General features: G+C 38.4%; 1 protein-coding gene across 1 annotated transcript; it reads left to right on the forward strand.

The window, feature by feature from the left end:
- Positions 1 to 343: 343 nt before the first annotated feature.
- Positions 344 to 19,118, forward strand: LOC117296047 (peptidylglycine alpha-hydroxylating monooxygenase-like). The gene is made up of 12 exons (XM_033778908.1): positions 344 to 619; positions 2,526 to 2,583; positions 7,380 to 7,467; positions 10,667 to 10,773; positions 12,135 to 12,218; positions 12,687 to 12,735; positions 13,329 to 13,396; positions 13,965 to 14,045; positions 15,472 to 15,548; positions 16,566 to 16,619; positions 17,705 to 17,754; positions 18,842 to 19,118. The coding sequence occupies exons 1-12, from the start codon at positions 389 to 391 to the stop codon at positions 19,011 to 19,013; spliced, it is 1,119 nt and encodes a 372-aa protein (XP_033634799.1). The 5' UTR covers positions 344 to 388; the 3' UTR covers positions 19,014 to 19,118.
- Positions 19,119 to 19,206: the final 88 nt, after the last annotated feature.

A 19,206-nucleotide genomic window follows, 5' to 3' on the forward strand; every position in this document is an offset into this window, starting at 1 on the left:
TCACTAAAGTTGACCGATTGCAAAAAGCCACCATCGATCACTAAAGTTGACCACCGATTGCAAAAAGCCATCAACGGTCGTGAATATGCATGACCGATCGCTATATACCATCACCGATCATGAATATGCATGACCGATCGCTAAAATGGACCACCGATCGTGTTTTATCACCGCTCGCTAAAGTTGATCACCGATCGCATAGGACCACCACCGATGACAAATTTGATCACCGGTTGCAAAAGACCATCACCGATGATTAAATGCCTCTTTGGCGTTCCATAAATTTCTCCACACGTACGTTTCGTGCACCATCAAACCTGTTTATAATAATCTTCGGCCACAGCATCATCATCAGCCCTCTGGAACAGAACAGTCTTATTACTTAGCAATGATGGCGGACTTGAGTTTGATTCGCTCGTCTCTCCTTTTCTCCCTGCTTGCTGTGGCCGCGGCCAGTGGCTGGGGAGCCTACCCCGATCTGGATTATTTCTACAATCTTTACGGAGACAATCCGGAGTTTTTCGACCCGTCTTCGTCTTCGGAGGAGGAAATCCCGTTTGTTGACGACAATGGATTATTTGATGTTAACCTGACCATGCCGGGAGTTCGACCCCCTAAGGTAATTCTCAACATTACGCTGTGCGATAGCATTGCCCGTCTATTCTAAGACATCACATAAATATTTCCATGCCGTCTTCGTTCTTGGTCAATTTAATGATCACTTGCATGCTGTTCCAATTTTCGCGTATTGGAGGGCAGCCACAGCGTGAATTTAACTCCATCTCAAAAACTACTTAATACCTCGATTGATCAAATATTGTTATATTTTTACTAAATCACACGAGCAGTTACAAATTTATTCAAAATGATATATGCGAAATTAAAAATGACATTCGGGTATAATGAATATTAAATTGAGTGCAGCAACAAAAGGATCTGATTTTGATATTATCAATTGCAAGGGATGTTGATTTTATTTTTTAAAACACGTTAATATTTTACACACAAACTAGGAATTATCACTGCTAAAATTAGTGTGGTCTTGAACACCGAATGCCTAGAATTAACAACCAGATTAAGTTTGTTGGTCAATATCACTTCAATTAGTTTGATTATACACAGAGGGTGTAGGCCTACACTCCGCATTTACATAATCTCACCCCGTCGCTCCCTCTCTCAATAACCACTTGTGTCAAGCATTTATTAAGACCTTTTTCAATATCGCGAGAGTGTTTGTGTTTGATAAACAAACTGAATTATTGTAATCGCTTCAAAGACTACTCGAAATGACGGCATAATTAGTGGCGTGTTCTCATCATTCCACACCATTCTGATCGTTTCTGCGATGGCAGAATACATTAATATTAATAGAAGATTAAAGGCAAACAATTCCTTTGGTTTTTGGAGTCGTTCGATTGTTTTTCTCCTATATATTTAATGTAGATACAATGGAGTGATAAAGGAGCACAATATTGGAATTTTTTTAAACATAAATATTAAAGTCACCTGGAGGTGGTATTTTTTCAAAATAAAGCTTTTGTCACTAATATATGTGTGTTTTGATGAGTGGAATGTGAATAAACAGTTAACTAAGGTTTTAAAAAATCAGTTCTTATGTTATTTACCAATTTAAGAGTAGACCCCGACCCGAGAGGGCGCTGTTCGTGACGTCAATCGAGGCAGACTTTGCCTGTAATGCGTAGAGTAAACACAATTGCAAAGTACATGTACGGACCAAGTCGTGAGTTTGTACGTTTAAAAAATAAAAAATAGTTTTTTTCCGGCAATGCCGACCAGGTGTATTGCTGCTGAATGCAGAAAAACACTATTTGAAATGTACCAACTCACGACTTGGACGTACATGTACTTTGCACGTGTGTTTACTATACGCATTGCAGGCAAAGTCTGCCTCGATTGACGTCACAAAAGGGGTAGGCGGAGTCAGCCCCCAAACAACTTTATATATTTTTTAAACATATAGATCGTGACAAACAATTACTAAAAAAATTGTTTTATTGTTCGTAAGCATATACTCTTATGTTTGAATAAACAAAATTCTATTTCCAGGTGACTTTAACATACGTGTATTTATTAATTGCATAATAACCTTGTTCAATATGGTCATGGTGAAACAACTTCCACTGTACAACAAGTTATGCCTGAAATACAAGAGTCTGTTCACTCTTTTCTCGACTCTGGTGACTAATTTCTGAAGTTTGAAGTTTGGTATTTCATGGGATGTAAATGATGTTGAGTCACATCAAGTGTGGATACTGGTGTTTGATGAAACACTTACTCAAAGGTCGTGTGTTCGAATCCCACTCGAGTAATATACCTGTGATTTTTGTCACATCGGAACTGAGTACATGAGTATACACTGCTATCACATATCTGTGTTTATGGGTAAAACCAAAATGGATATCATTAATCCCCGATGCAAACTTAACATCTTACTCAAAGATGTTTTTAAAATGTGTTTCTAGAATAAGGTTGTAATCACCCAGTGCCATTGTCTTTTCTTGCAGCCTGATACATACTACTGCTACTCCATGCCGCTCTCGGATGACATTTCTGTATCAATCGGTAAGTATATACTAGAATAAGTGGTTCTGTTTAATCTTCACGTCACTTAGTTCATGACTTTAATAGTATGAGTCAATCCAATGATGGCTTGCTTATTGGTATTTGCTGGTACACCCTCTATGGTACACCCTCTATGGTATGATGTGTCTGTCTGCCCTTGTTGTCCATTGTCTTTGTCTTTGTGAGTCTTATTAGCAGTTTGTCTTTTAAAGACAAATAGGTTAGGGTACAAAAGCCAAGGCTTCACTTAATCCTAAGTTTTGTCCTTCTGGCTTGTTAAAGACACTAGACACTATTGGTAATTGTCAAAGACCAGTCTTCTCACTTGGTGTATCTCAATTACATATGCATAAAATAACAAACCTGTGAAAATTTGAACTCTATTGGTCGTCGAAGTTGCGAGATATTACGGAAAGAAAAAACACCCTTGTCGCACAAAGTTGTGTGCTTTCAGAAGCTTGATTTCGAGACCTCAAAATCTAAATCTGAGGTCTCAATTTAGCAAATTCGTGGAAAATTACTTCTTTCTCGAAAACTACGTTACTTCAGAGTTTTATACTATCAACAGCTCTCCATTTCCCGTTACCAAGTATTAAAATTATTTTGAGTGATTACCAATAGTGTCCACTGCCTTTTTCATCATCACGACCAATTCCCACCGGAGATCGAACAGCCCTTATCGTAATTTGATACGAGCTTGTCGTACCTCATCAATTAAAACAAAGAGGAAACTATAATTGATGTGGGGGTACATTGTTTTCAACACAACGATTAGTAGATGATAATTGATTGTCGAGACGAAGAAGCCCGACGTACGTGTGTAGCGAAATGAACGTCTGTCATCGTTTGCTAGTAATCACATTGTGTTATCAAGTCTGTGTTCCCGTGTATGAGTAGTTTCATGTCGATTCGATTAGGCACTGGACACCTTTGGTACTTATCCAAGACCAGTTTTCTCACTTGGTTTAAAGCCACTGGACTTTGGTAATTGTCAAAGACCAGTCTTCTCACTTGCTGTATCTCAACATAATATGAAAATTTGAGCTGAATTGGTCGTATAAGTTGCGAGATAACAATGGGTGAAAAAACGCCCTTTTTGCACAAGTTGTGTGCTTTCAGATGCTTGATTTCGAGACTACAAAATCAAATTCAAATATTTAATCTCCATTTGGAAGCTTAATGCGTGTTCAATATCGAGTAAATTCAGGTGTTAAAGTCTAACCACTGTCTAAATAACATTACAACCACATCAGAGCATCAAACGCTTTCAAGTAAAACATAAAATAACACAAACGCTAGAAAAAAACACCGGACAGGGGCATAATTTACCATAATATGAGTGGAAATTCAACGTGCCCACGCGATCCATAGCTTTTGTAAATTAAGGCAATTTAGATTGTCCACCGTTTCTATGGCAACATCAGCTGAATCACCGAACACAATATGATGCACACACAGTGTTGCCATGCACACAAACAACATCCAAAGCAACCAATATCTGAATAGAAATCGTTATTAAGTCAAGGTTGAAGTGCTGATTTCCTTTGGATATACGGCTCAGGACTAAACCCCCCAAAACACACCAATTGGTTATAAACACGAAGGACTTTTTTGATAACATTTACAATGAAACAGAATTTATAAAGGGGATGAGGAAACCCCATTTGGCCAATCACGCCAAAATGTCTGCGACTGTTGCAAAGGTTTGATAAGATAGCCGTTGTGGTGTAGACCAAACCATCTTCATAAAAAAACGGCATTAGCTTTCGTTGCAACAACTACGTCATCATCAGATGAAAGGGACAAGCTAAATATACACGTATACAAGAAAGCAATAAGTGAATGAATCAAACAACAAAATGCATCTAAAGATTTAATGACAAAATAAATGTCAGTTTGGCAAAACGGACAGAGGTCAAATTTTATCGTTGGTTTTGTTTGGGTCGTGGGTTCGAATCCCACCCGAGTAATATGCCTGTGATATTTGTTCACACGACTCGGGGAAGTACTGAGTGTGTATCGGTGTATGGGTAAAAAAAATAACGGTCCCGGATTGAATACGTGGTGCGAAACATGAACTGGCTAACCGTATAGAGCAAGGAGGTCGGAGTTTTCAGTCAGACGCACATTGCATGTGTGGTACCCAAAGGAGAACCCATTTTGACGACACTTTGTTTTTAAAGAAGTGCAAAACGAAATGTGTAGAAGCAGTTGGGCCTATATAAAGTAAAACAATACAATAAACAGTGCTTATATTGTACTGAAATATATGGCAATGTTAAAATGGGTTTAAGATATTCATCGCCACGCAGTAAATTCCCGCGTGCATTGAAACATGGCTAGTGGAGAGTCACCACGCTTCACTGTTCCGCCATTAGCCTACGCGGGAACAGACATTCATTAACCCCCCCCCCCCCCCCCCCCGTAGCCATACCGATGAAAAACATCACAAAGACGATTCAATTGTGATAAATTACGGTTCATGGACTACGTGCTGCACGACCGAATCGAATGCCACTTTTATGGCAATCTTTGAACCCATAATTCACGCCAGTGAATGCCATATTACAACAACAACAACCCACACATCTATCCTCGCCGCCATTTTGAATTTGAATAGAATGCGAGTGGTGCGTTTTTATTCTTTCCATAATTTTCGGGTAAGGTTCAATGAGCAAAACCCATTGAAAGAATTTAAAACTTACGTATCCTTTAGGGAATGTAGCCTATAGCTTCGTGATCATCGTATTTTTAGGTTATTTCATGTCAGATTACTTTTGGCATTATGTGGGAAATTCCATTGTGATTATTCGTAAAACGATCAAATCAAACTAACATGTGACAAATTGTTTTTTAAAAGGTGGTCACGCTTTTGGGATGTCGGCGAAAATAATTAGAAATGTACAATATGAAAACTGATATTGTTTTACATTACAATATTTTACTTCGAAGTGAACTTTTTCTCAATATCCTTTTCGCTATGGAATAAAAACTTGCAGCTGTAGTCTTCTATAACATATTAGTGTTATTGCCATCAATATGGTGTCATTACTAAACGTACACCTTCCGGGGACTGGCCGAAATATTGGTTTCGAAATTATTCATTCTTGGAATTTTAATCATTCTGATTGTTTTCTGTCCTAAAGATGAAACATGTCTTCTGTTTAAAATATGATATGTTGCAATAAGTATGAACCCATTTTTTTTTTTAACACTCATAATCACATTTATCACGGTTATTTTTAGGGACAGACAAATATTTGCATAATACGTGGCACATTATCTCCATGCCCCAAGATCCAATGAGAAAAATGAACCGAGATAGACCTACACCATTTGTACCGGACGAACTAACGTTTCATTTTGTGTATACTACAAAAACATAACTTCACTCTTAATACACGACCCGTGACACGTCACCATGGCGTCACATTGCCGTCTTCTGGGGCAGAAAAACTCTCATGTTGATGCGTGCCGTTTTGCCCGACGGAGGGTGACCGTTCTGATGGAACGACCAATGAGCCGAAGAGTAGCCTTGTCTCGAGGCTCTTTACGCAGGCAATCAAGCACACCGCTTTAAATTTCACATGTGGCGTGAATAACAAAATAGACACGCATGCAGTACAGTGTTACCGTGGGTCGAAGAATGGTTTTTCAACCTCGTACCACTGAGCCGAAAACGATGCTTGAACCCACGGTATAGGCCCTACTGTATATCAAGTACTACATGCAGTACCGTACAGTTCGTTACCACCATGTGATTAATGTTACCTGGGCCCAATTTCATGGCGCTGCTTAGAGGTCGATTTTGTGCTTACTGTGCGATTTCCATTTCATAGCGATGCTAACCGTAAGCACACGAAAAGGCATGCTTACCTTGTGCTAACTGCACGAAAATATACGACGTCACAAAATGCAAATCCACGGTGAACGAGCAATATGGTCGCCTTATTTTTCTGCTACAACATGTGAAATACGCTTGCACCCCTAGCAAATTTGTCTGCTACAGTAAGCACAAAATGTGCTTGAAGCAGCGCTATGAAATTGAGCCCTGGTGAATTCAAAGCGTGGTGCTTGCAACTTGCCATGCCTCTAGCCGAAGAGTAGTCTTGGTGCAAGACGTTTCTCGTTTCCTTTTCACGCACACCGCGGCCAATTCACCGACAGCGCGCGCACCGACTCACCTGACTTATAGTCCACTCACCGCCCCGGAGAAACAGTGAGTGAACTAAAGTCAGGTGAGTCGGCGCGCGCGCTGTCGGTGAATTGGCCGCGGTGTGCGTGAAAAGGAAACGAGAAACGTCTTGCACCAAGACTAGCCGAAGAGCAGACCCCCACACCGCGCGGTAAATTATTGAGGCAAGTGAGAAAGTCGGTCGTGCGAAACCGAACGAATCAGCAGCCGGAATTAAGGGCCTTCCATCGGTCACGATGACAGACAAACCCACGACGCTCCTCGGACATTGATCTCTCATCTGATCACCGCCTACTCAAGTGAAAACAATTTAAGGGAAGATTGAAAGCGCACTATTTCTTCGCTCTCTGAACACGTTTTCTCATGGGATCCAAGCATAAAGGTGGCACCTAGAAACATCTGCGAATTAAGTTGGGGGAGGAAATGGCAAAGTATTTAGAAACACAGTTGTCAGAAAAAGATACACAATTTTTTGAATTTAAAAATTTCATACCTTTTCCCAAATATTTCATCGAAATTATCTTTCAGTTGATCCTTGTCCTATGTCCTGAGTAATGAAATTTTGATTTTAAAAAAATATTAAATTTTCCCTCTTTTTCAGTTGGATATGACCCGTTGGCTCAAAAGAACACTGCTCACCACATGATATTATTCGGCTGTTCTATGCCGGGTGGCATAGATGACGTATGGTAAGTGTTGTATTTGGCAATTAAATTTCTTCTTTTTGTCGCAAATTCGTATTCTGCGTCAAAGCCACTTGACACTATTGGTAATTGTCAAAGACCAGTCTTCTCACTCGGTGTATCTCAACATATGCATGAAATAACAAACCTGTGAAAATCTGAGCTCATTTAGTCGTCGAAGTTGCGAGATCTATAACAATGAAAGAAAAAAACACCCTTGTCACACGAAGGTGTGCTTTCAGAATATTATGCTTGATTTCGAGACCTCAAAATCTAATGCTGAGGTCTCAAAATCAAATTCGTCGAAAATTACTTCATTCTCGAAAACTACGTTACTTCAGAGGGAGCCGTTTCTCACAATGTTTTATACATAGAGCTATATTGACTAGACTAGAGCGCTAACACCCCGTTATACACGCACTAAAGTTTTGAAGCCATGTGGGCGCATCCATGTTTATGTACAAACCAATACAAAAGCTTGAAATTTTGTACGGCAATTGTACGGCTATTTGCATGATCGTGCGTCTGTTCTTTTTTATGTGCCATCGAAGCAAAAAATGCAGTAAATGTGAACGCACAATCTGCTGATCAGCGCACAAACTGCGAGCGTCATTTGCGTCATGATTAAAAGGCGCGTTTCTAGATATCGACGAAAGTCTGGAGAGGTTATGTCCACGCAGGAAGAATAATCTCCAATGTACAAACAATCTGAGAAGTGTTATCGCGGTTACACTTCTCAGATTCAAATGTCAAGGGGCACAACAACTGATACTTTATATTTAGAACAACATTACTTCGAAGTGAACTGGTTCAAACATTTCTTTATATTATCGAAAGCTGATGTGTATAGGCTTCTAAACCAAAAGCTTTTACTGCCATTAATTTGATTGAGTGATTACTGATTACCAAACGTTTAAAAAAGTTGAATACGACTGATTAATGTTGTAAATTAATACTCGAGCTTTCCTGTTAAAGCCATTGGATACTTTCGGTAAACAGTATTGTCCAAGGCGCACACTTCGTGTATCACAACTTATATACAAAATAACAATTCTGTAAATATTTAGGCTCAGTCGGTCATCGGAGTCGGGAGAAATAACGGGAAAACCCACCCTTGTTTCCGCACGTTTCGCCGTGTCATATGACATGTTATTAAAATAAATCCGTAATTCTCGCTATCGAGAATTGATAAAGTTGTTTTAATGTTTTCTCAAAAAATAAAGCATTTCATGGAATAATATTTCAAGAGAAGTCTTTCACCATTACCTTCTGTAAACCCTGTAAATTATTTGTAAATCTGTGAACTTTTTATTTTTTTTTTACCGAAAGTGTCCAATGGCTAGAAATATTACAAACTGCTCTTTAACTGTTGCTCTTTTTTCTGTAAAATTGTACCAATAATACTTTACTTTTAAAGGGAAGGTACACCTTTGGAAATTGTCATAGAACAGTCTTCTCATTTTGAGTATCCCATCATAAGCATAAAATAACAAGCCTGTGAAAATTTTGGGCTCAATCGGTCATCGTAGTTTTGAGAAAATGATGAAAGAAAAAACACACTTATTAGACGTATTTGTGTGCTTTCAGATAGGAATAAAACACTTCTAGCTAGAAGTCTTTTATTATTTTAGTGAGAAATAACCTCTTTATCAAAATACTTCAGAGGGAGTCATTTCCCACAACGTTTTATACTATCAACAGCTCTCCAATGCTTGTTACTAAGTCAGTTTTCAAGTAAATATTTGTACTGAGTAATTACCAAACGTGTAGAAACGTGAAGGGAAAGAATCTCAATGAATCCCAATACGCCACAGTATTCCCCAAAATCATGTCAAGACTCAACATGTATTGTCTCAATAAACGTGTACATTTATTGTGTCCACCGGAACAAGCCTGGGCAAAATCAGAACTGCTCTTGCATAAAGCTGACAATTTTCCATGCATTTATTATAGTCAACATTAAGAAAACGTAAAACAAGAATCACAGAATAATGTAAAAGCTCCTATAGGGATACTATATTAAATTCCAAGTGGCCTACTTACAGTTTAAATCCACAAAGTCGGGCAAATAAAAGTTACTGTTGAAGTTGAAAAACTCCAGATCGTGCATGAGGCAATTAGAACTGAAATGTTTGACACAAAATCAGACGGTCGCTCTCAAAATTGGCTCTATTTCTTCCTAATAAATACGGCAGTTTTGTTCAACTAATCAGAGTATACTTATAAAGGCAGTGGACACTATTTGTAATTACTCAAAATATTTATTAGCATAAAACCTTACTTGGTAACGAGTAATGGGGAGAGGTTGGTAGTATAAAACATTGTGAGAAACAACTCCCTCTTAAGTGGAGTAGTTTTCGAGAAAGAAGTAATTTTCTGAGAATCTGATTTCGAGACCTCAGATTTAGAATTTGAGGTCTCGAAATCAAGCATCTGAACGCACACAACTTTGTGTGACAAGGGTGTTTTTCTTTCGTTAGTATCTCGCAGCTTCGACAACCGATTGAGCTCAAATTTGCACAGGTTTGTTATTTTATGCATATGTTGAGCGAGACCAACTGTGAAGGCTAGTTTTTGACAATGACCAATAGTGTCCACTGCCTTTTACATCAATAAAAAGAGCAAGATTAGCGTGTTTGGTTACTTTGGTGGTTGTTTCTTCGTCGGAAACCTTATACTCAAGTAAACGAAATCAGGCAAACAAACGATGCAATAAGGGGTCTATATAAACCTCACATCCCCATAGGAAAACCAAAAGCCAGCCATTTTTAAAGCAATCGCACAACACCGGTATTACAGTATTGTCCAAAGGCTCACACTTCGTGTATCACAACTTACATATCAAAAAACAAACCTGTGAAAATAAAAGGCTCTATCGGTCATCGTTTCGCCGTGTCTTGACATGTGTTTAAAATATATCCGTTATTCTCGATATCGAAAATCGATAATTGTTTTAATGTTTTCTCAAAAAGTAAAACATTTCATGGAAATATATTTAAAGGGAAGTCTTTCTACTGTAAACTAAGTTACTTGTAAATCTGTGAACTTTAAATTTTTGTTCTGTGGAGAAAGTGTCCAATGGCTTAAAACCGTAAAATTTGAGACAGTTGAAGAATGAGGAAAACTGAGCTGCAATGAGTCCCTGATAGAATTGAACTAATTTCTATTGGTAACCAATTTCTCTGTGTTTGTTTTGACTGTGCAGGAACTGCGGCGAGATGGAAGGGGCTGGAGGCAACCCTCCATGTCTGATGGGTGAAAAGATCCTGTACGCTTGGGCCATGGATGCTCCAGCACTTAAACTACCAAACGGTAAGTGAATCATGAAAAAACACTCCCCATCCCAAAGCTTAAAGATGCTATGTAAGATTTTTTGCCCCAAACATTAAAAAATAGAATTTTTTGAGTGAATGGTATTTCAAAGAGTATCACCCGATCTAACGACACAAAATTAAACTTTTACTTTTTATGGTCAGGAACCATGACAAAGATTTAAAAGGTTTCTTATATAAAAACACATAAGAATTGGTCACGTGATAAATTGTCGGGATCCCGACAAAAACTAATTTTGAGCACTTTATTTCACTGCTACTAATAATTGGCGGACTTTTTCGAGCAATGGCTAAAATGAAAGCTTGTAACTTTCTCGACCCCCATCAAAATACCTATTGAATTTTAAATCAAAATTTTGGGGTCAAATCGGCCAAAAATCTGACATAGCATCTTTAAAGGAATACGTTGCCTTGGATCGGTCGAGTTGGTCTTTGAAAAGCGTATGTAACCATTTTTATAGAATGCCTATGATTAGAAAGATGTTTTAAAAGTAGAATACAATGATCCACACACATTAGCCTCGAAATTGCGTGGTTTCCTATTACTTTGCGAACTAACACGGTCTGCCACGTACGGGAGTCAAAAAGGGAAATTCCCCCCTAGCACGCAACGCATATTCCGCTACAATACGTTTCTCAGATTTTCTCAAATTTTTGGAAATATATTTTTTTTCCCCACTTTTTTTCTTCATAACCACATGACTTGGGGTGTCGGAACTAAGGGATGTTGATGCTGTGTGCAGTCACACAATGGATACTGCTCTTTTGAAAGCGCTTAAAATCATGGTTTCACAATTCTATGAACTTTACCATCGGGCAAATTTCCAAGACAATTTCTTGAATTTGTTTTGACCACCTTCATACTTCAGTGGTAACCCTGCCTAACCCTGGGTATACCAATTTGTCATACTTTCATATGAAACAATGCATCAAACTTAGAAAAGTGGTTCATGGTTTAAAAGATCTGTCGTATTAAAATTAAAAAGGAAGCAAAAGCCATTCTGGCTTAAATAAATGTGGAACTATTGAAACTATACACTTGCCAAGGGGCACAAGGGGGCTGCACCAATATGGGCAAGGGGCACTTCTGGGCAATTAAAGATGTAGTTTACTGTTTTTTGTTGTTTTTGTTTTGTTTTTTGAGAGGGAGTGTTGCACGTTCCCCCTTACGCCACTGATGCTAGACTTGGTGCCAGTGATCGTGGCTTTTAGTCTACCCGATAGGCAAACACATTATTGCCTGATATAGCGCCCTCTTTCTGATTAACTTTCGTCATTGGCCTAATTATGCGTTTCCCCCACTTCATATAATAACTCCTACATTTTGACATTTATATCTAGATGTTGGCTTTGAGGTTGGAGGCATCACCGGCATTGATTACCTTGTTCTACAGGTGCATTACAACAATGTAGACAAATTCAAAGGTAGGCTTTCTAAGGTTCCCCAGCAACAAATACAATATAGATGTTAAATTTGCATCGGGGATAAAGAATATTAATTTTGGTTTTTACCCATACACCGATGTGTGTTAGCACTGTATACTCAGTACTTTCCCCGAGTCCTGTGAAAAAATATCACAGGCATGTTACTCGGGTGGGATTCGAACCCACGACCCTTGCAATTCTAGAGCAGTGTCTTACCAACTAGTGTTGGGTAAAAACCAAAATTAAAATACAATACAGAAAGGTTTGTGGTAACACCATGTATTGATAATCTCTAATGAGTGTGACTGTGAGTGGTTCTAAAAAAAAACCGTTGATTTCAACTCAACAGTATGCTCTTCTAGAGAAAAAAAATCTTTGAAATTTCAAAGACAAACAAAGGTGAGTGTGACACTATAAGCCATAGCGGTATAATAACTTTACCCATTATTGGTTGTTTTCTGTTTGTAGATGGTTCACGTGACTACTCGGGCATTGATATGCAAATGACATTCCAACAGTAAGTTCAAATCCAATTTGCATAATTTTGAATAATGTAGAATGACACTAACAACAGAAGAAATAATGTTGTGTGACATGGGAGGGAGTTGGGTGGGTTTGGAGTTTGATGTGTATTGTGATCAAAGACTTGGAACCAAGTCTAGTGTGGCGTTAATATAACAGCATCGAGGTGGTATGTCCAAAAAATCTTTTTACTGAGTTTTTGTCAAGTATAAGCATTGGTAAGCCCATCATTTAAAAACAATTGGGACCAAAATGGCAAAAAAAAACCAAGGGTGAAATTTTATAAAATTTTGAACCAGTATTTTCATCAATTTTTGATAACAAAATGAGGGAAACAACAACAATTTTGGGTATCCCAAGCAGGGGTTAGCCTAGCATTTTTGTAGCAAAAATGGGCAAAATGAGCCTTGCATTTTTCCCCCAAGAATATTTGAAGTTAAATATAAAGTCACACAGGAAAATGAGCCTTGAATTTTGTGAAAATGTTTCTAAAATCTGATGCAGGGTTTTGGAGAAGCGAACAAAAAAAGAAGGGAAATTAAAATGTTTGATAATTTACAAAATTTGTAATTCCATTTTAATTTTCAGGCAGGAACACAAAGCTGGGGTGTACTTCATGGTGACAAATGATGGCAACATTAAAGCACATGAAACAAGTAAGGCAATTATGACAGTATAAGTTCTGAATCAGACCATTCACAAAAACAGGGTTAGCCCTTAATGTTTTAGTGATTAGTCATAAGGACCAGGGCCCTTTCAAGAAGCCTGTCAGCACAAAAAACTTGCTAAGCGCAGAATCAGGTTTCATGAAGGCCTACCAGTCCAATTTAAATTAAATTTGTGTTGCTAAGGCTGGTGCCTGACTCTATTTTTGCTTTGCAAAGAAATTTGTCAAGCAGTATTGTCTGCTTAAAGATGCTATGTGAGATTTTTAGCCCCAAACATTAAAAACTCTGACATAGCATCTTTAAAGGCAGTGGACACTATTGGTAATTGTCAAAGACTAGCCTTCACAGTTGGTGTATCTCAACATATGCATCAAATAACAAACCTGCAAAAATTTGAGCTCAAATGACACTGCAGTGCTCTGGTCTTGAAAGCAATTTACAAATATAAATACATTGCTATTAATATTATTACTATCAAGAACACCAACACTTGCCAAAGTAATTTTACAGACAGAATTCAAACTGACTAACCCAAATTTGTTCTTTATTTCTCAAGCTAACCTGGAGGCAGCCTGTCTCTATGACGACGCTAGCGTACTCTACCCATTTGCTTACAGAGTGCACACACACAAACTTGGTAAGAGCAAACCGATTAATCTGAAATTAATAAGATTTTAATGTTCTTTTGCTTGATCACAAGTTACCACTTCAATTTTAATTCCTCAGACTATGGTTCGGGCAAGCTTTTGCATAGTTTCGCAAAAGGGTGGACACCCATACCAGTTCTGAATTCGTGTGTATGGCACAATTTTACCAATGTTGCTACACAAAAGCTTGCCCTGAACCATAGCACCTAGTTCTATAGTCTGAGGAATTAAAATGTAAGTGGTAAGTTGTGACTGAGCAAGTAATTGTAGAATACTTTATTAAATCTAACTCGCAAATGGCTTAATATTGAAACATACTAAATGACCCTTCTTATGGAGTAAGTGCCCAAAAGATAAGCTGGATAACTGCAGTTGAGAAAAAAAATAAAATAAAAGACTCCTTAAAGCCTGGTTCATACTTCCTGCGAATGCTTCGGGCGATGCGAATTTCATCGCGTCCCAAAGGGAAAAGGAGCGCGTACCAATTGTTGCGTCACCAAAATTCGCTTCGCCTTCGCATTCGCAGGAAGTATGAACCGGGCTTACAGACAGTGGACACTATTGGTAATTGTCAAAGACCAGTCTTCTCACTTTGTGTATCTCAAAATATGCATAAAATAACAAACCTGTGAAAATTTGAGCTCAATCGGTCGTCGTTGTTGCGAGATAACTGTGAAAGAAAGAACACCCTTGGCACACGAAGTTGTGTGCTTTCAGATGCTTGATTTGGAGACCTCAAATTCTAAATGTTAAGGTCTCGAAATCAAATTCGTGGAAAATAACTTCTTTCTCGAAAACTACGTCACTTCAGAGAGAGTCGTTTCTCAAAATGTTACAACCTCTCCCCATTACTCTTTACCAAGTGAGGTTTTATGCTAATAATTATTTTGAGTAATTACCAATAGTGTCAATACAAAGTGCAACTTTTACAGGCAGCTTTTACAGGCAACCAACTGCAGTGCATGACACCTGACCACTTTGGTAGCACCTGAGTCATTTTTCAAACAATGTCTTATAAACAATGTCTTATGATCCCCAAGAATAATATGTGAGCATTCAAATGTGAATGGATTCTCTTTGAACTTGGCTGGAACTTGGCCCAATTTCATAGAGCTGCTAAGCACAAAAAACTTGCTTAGCATGAAATTTCTGCCTCGATAACAACAGGATTACCAAACAAATTTCCACTTGATTTTCAGGAAGGGCAAACTACAGCTGAATACCAGTAACAAGCAAAATGCAACAAATAAAATTTGGTTGGTATCCCAGTTTTTATCAAGGAAAAAATTTCATGCTAAGCAAATTTGTGTGCTTAGCAGCTCTATGAATTTGGGCCCTGTTTGCTTGTAAATTGCCTCATGTGACATAGCCCTAAGGCAAAACCAAATGATATATCTTAACTAACTTTCATCACAGGTGAAGTGGTGTCTGGATATCGCATCCGAAATGATGAATGGGAAGAGATAGGCAAGAGGAGCCCACAACTACCACAGGTATGGAGAAGGTTGTCAATAGGGGAATTCGCACTTCTCTAAAAGCGTGTTTTGTTTGAACGTTCCAATGCAAGATCAAGAAGGCAAAATCCTACACTTTGATGCATCAGTCACAGTCCAAAAGATGTTTGGTAATAATTGTCAACGACCATTCTCACTCGGTGTATCCCAACATATATGCATAAAATAACAAGCCTGTGAAAATTTGGACTCAATTAGTCATTGAAGTTGACAGAAAAATGATGAAAGAAAAAAACACCTTTTTTGTACAAAATAGTGTACTTTCAGATGGGAATAAAAGGCTTCTAGCTTGAAGTATTTTATTACTTTAGTGAGAAATTACCTCTTCCTCAAAAACTATCAACAGCTCTCCGTTGCTCGTTACCAAGTAAGGTTTTATGCTAACATATATTTTAAGTAATAACCAAACGTGTACAGTGCCTTAAAACTAAAAACTTATTATCAGATTTGGAGCGACTTCTGTGGGAACTATACAATGAAGCTGTTGGCTCCTGTTTTGAGTAGGGCTACTGGAAGACAATTGTAGCCAAAACATACCATCACACCTTGATTTGTTATGGTTATCTTACTTGCATACTTGTGTTCATGGTGAAACCGTTCTGTTTGCAAAGTAATCTTGTGTATGAAATACACATACTTTAAGGTACATGTACTTATTTTGAACTGCCACAATAGCGCTCCATACATTGTACATAGTGAGAGAAAAATTTCCTGACTGGAAACACCTTTTGAAATTTGGCTACGCTGGAAGTCTTGACCGTAGATCACATTCCAGTGATGTAGAAAAATGCTCATTGCTGTTCAATCGTTTACGTGTGATGTGGTTGTGTTATCAGCATTGTCTTAGAATCTGCTTCTTTTAGTTGAATTCCTGGAGGTAGGAAAACAAAGATTGAAAATGTCATATGAAAAAGAAGAAAAAAAATGAAGAAAAAAAACCCACCCCAAAACCCCCAAACAAACAATAACCAGTTCTTGTTTTTTGTTTGTTTAAAGATGTTTTATCCCGTTTCTAACCCTGACTTCACCGTCGAGAAAGGCGACACATTGGTAAGAGTAGCTGTTGATTTCAATTAATTATTAGCAATCAATTAGGCTTGAGTGCCTGACAATGATTCCTTTACCCCTTCAGAACATACATGTGTAGCGATCAGAAATGGCTGCAAGATTTAGTTCCTCTCAAGCAAGGACAAAGATCACGACCTGAATTAACATTAATGTTTCCTTATGCGTTTAAAGACATTGGACACTATTGGTAAGTGTCAAAAACCAGTAGTCTCACTTGGTTTATCCCAACGTACATGTATGCACAAAATGACAAACCTGTGAAAATTTGAGCTCAATCGGTTGTCAAACTTGCGAGATAATAATGAAAGAAAAATGACATTGTCACACAAAGTTGTGTGCTTTCAGATGCTTGAGGTCTCAAAATCAAACTCATGGAAATTTACTTCTTTCTCAAAAAACCTGTCACTTCAGACGGACCCGTTTCTCACAATGTTTTATACTATCAACAGCTCCCCATTACTCATTACCAAGTAAAATTTTATGCTACTAATTATTTATAATTACCAATAGTGTCCACTGCCTTTAATAGCCTATAGTATGTTTCTAACACAAGACCAAATACCTGTTTATGTTATTTTTTTTCCAAATAAATATACACCCTTTTTTAAAGTGATAAGCCGACTGGGAACATTTTTAAATAATTTTGAGTTGAACAAAGAAAAAATGACCAGAGCGGGATTTGAACCAATGACCTCTAGATTAAGTTGCATGGGCCCTACCAACCGAACTATCTGGCCTCATGTTGGAGGTCTCCCTATTTTGTCAATATCTTTATTTAGGGGTGCTAGTCAGAAGCCATAAAACCGTTAACTGCCTAGTGGTCAGGGATCACACCCAAGTTTACGATACATCCTTATATTAATTTTTTAGACACTTTTACAAGAAAGAAATGGGGAAAAAGAAGAAAAAAACAAACCATTTCAGCAACAAAAATATGTCTGGGTGATATAAATTGAGCGGAAATTGGACCCCCTGTAGAAACAGTACTTCAGTTGTATTGCATGAACTACATATACTTCTGCATGTTTTTTGTTGTTGTAATTTCTATGTTGAATGATCTCCTTCAGGCCATGAGGTGTACGTTTGAGAGTGATCGAAACACAGATACATTCATTGGGTGAGTAGACAGTCACAGTAAACAATGCAGTCATAGCCATGGCATTGCAGTTTTATTTTTCAATTTCGATTTGGACATAAATCTTCATTCATAAATACCTCAGACAGTTTTGCTCTTCCTATTGGTGGAGAGCGCATCACATGGGGGTGTTTTAACGGTTGATAATGACCAGATGGAGTTGTTTATAACCGGTTGTTTTCGGATATTACGCGCTAGTCTCGGTGAAAGACGTTTCTCGTTACGGGCGATGCTGGCGCTGTGGCTGCGCTGTGTGTGATAGGAAAACGAGAAACGTCTTGCAACAAGACTTTCCAATTACTTTTTCTGTTTTTTTTTCCTATTCTTATACTCTTTAAATCCTCTTTTCGCTCAAAAATACCTTAAGCATATGAAAATACCAACTGTTGAAAGGCATTGAGTGTCAGTGAGTGACGGATATGAGCGACAGGGTTGAAGCTAGACCAATTTTAGGTGATGGGAAAACAAAAAATCAAATTTATTTAAAGTCCACCAAGGGCGAGCTGATCAATAAAATTATTCATGGCTAATCATGGGCCATTATTGCTGAAGTGGATCCAGGGGTGGATTTCACAAAGGTAGTCCTAACTTGGGACTAGTCCTAGGCAATGCTAAGAGATAGGACCAGTACTAAGTTTGGATGAGTTACTGGTCCTAACTTAGGACCAGTCCTATCTCTTAGCATTGTCTAGGACTAGTCCTAAATTAGGACTACCTTTGTGAAATCCACCCCAGGTTTCCAAACTGGTCACCTTATGGCATAATGTTTGTGGCCATGTATACATGTAATAAGTTGATTGGCCTTTTGACAGTGTTCTTTAGCTGTGACATTTCGTACTCCTTATCATTATGCTGTGCCTCAGAGAATGCACAATATTTTGAAATCTGTGCTGGGCGGCACATTGTATTTTGCTCAATCAAAGTGCTTGGCAAAAATTGTGAGTCCTGGACAGGCCTGCCCAGCACCGCCCACCACCGCCCACCGTGGCTACAACACTGACGAGCGTTATACATATGTTAACATGTACATGTAAGAAGCAACTATTTATTATTTTCTCTATTGAATCAGACCGACCACAAATGATGAGATGTGCAACTTCTACATGATGTACTACACCAAACATGAGCCTCTGCCCGTCTCCGATACATGTGTGACCTACAACTACCACTGGGCAGACCACCTGAAGAATATACCAGACCAGTTGGCCAGTTCATTGCCTGCTGGCGAGACTGAAGACTAAGCAGCTGATATAGGGGGTCAAGAATGAAGTTTGGGAACGGGATCGTTTGGAATTCGGATCTCAAGTGGGTATTTAATTATTTTATTTATTTATTTTTCAGGAAGGGGGGAGTGTGGGGGGGGGGGAGGGGGGAGTGTGGGGGGGAAGTATGACTCACACATTTCAAAACATCATGGCGTAGTCGATCGTTAAA

This window comes from Asterias rubens, chromosome 10 (genome assembly GCF_902459465.1).
Source record: "Asterias rubens chromosome 10, eAstRub1.3, whole genome shotgun sequence".
Taxonomy (NCBI): domain Eukaryota; kingdom Metazoa; phylum Echinodermata; class Asteroidea; order Forcipulatida; family Asteriidae; genus Asterias; species Asterias rubens.

What these genes read in the sequence shown, in the direction of transcription:
- LOC117296047 (XM_033778908.1), top strand. Translation starts at nt 389, where the DNA reads ATGATGGCGGACTTGAGTTTGATTCGCTCGTCTCTCCTTTTCTCCCTG. An exon ending in TGACATTTCTGTATCAATCG is followed by an intron (nt 2,584 to 7,379) that starts GTAAGTATATAC and finishes CCTCTTTTTCAG; the next exon opens with TTGGATATGACCCGTTGGCT. An exon ending in AGCACTTAAACTACCAAACG is followed by an intron (nt 10,774 to 12,134) that starts GTAAGTGAATCA and finishes ATTTATATCTAG; the next exon opens with ATGTTGGCTTTGAGGTTGGA.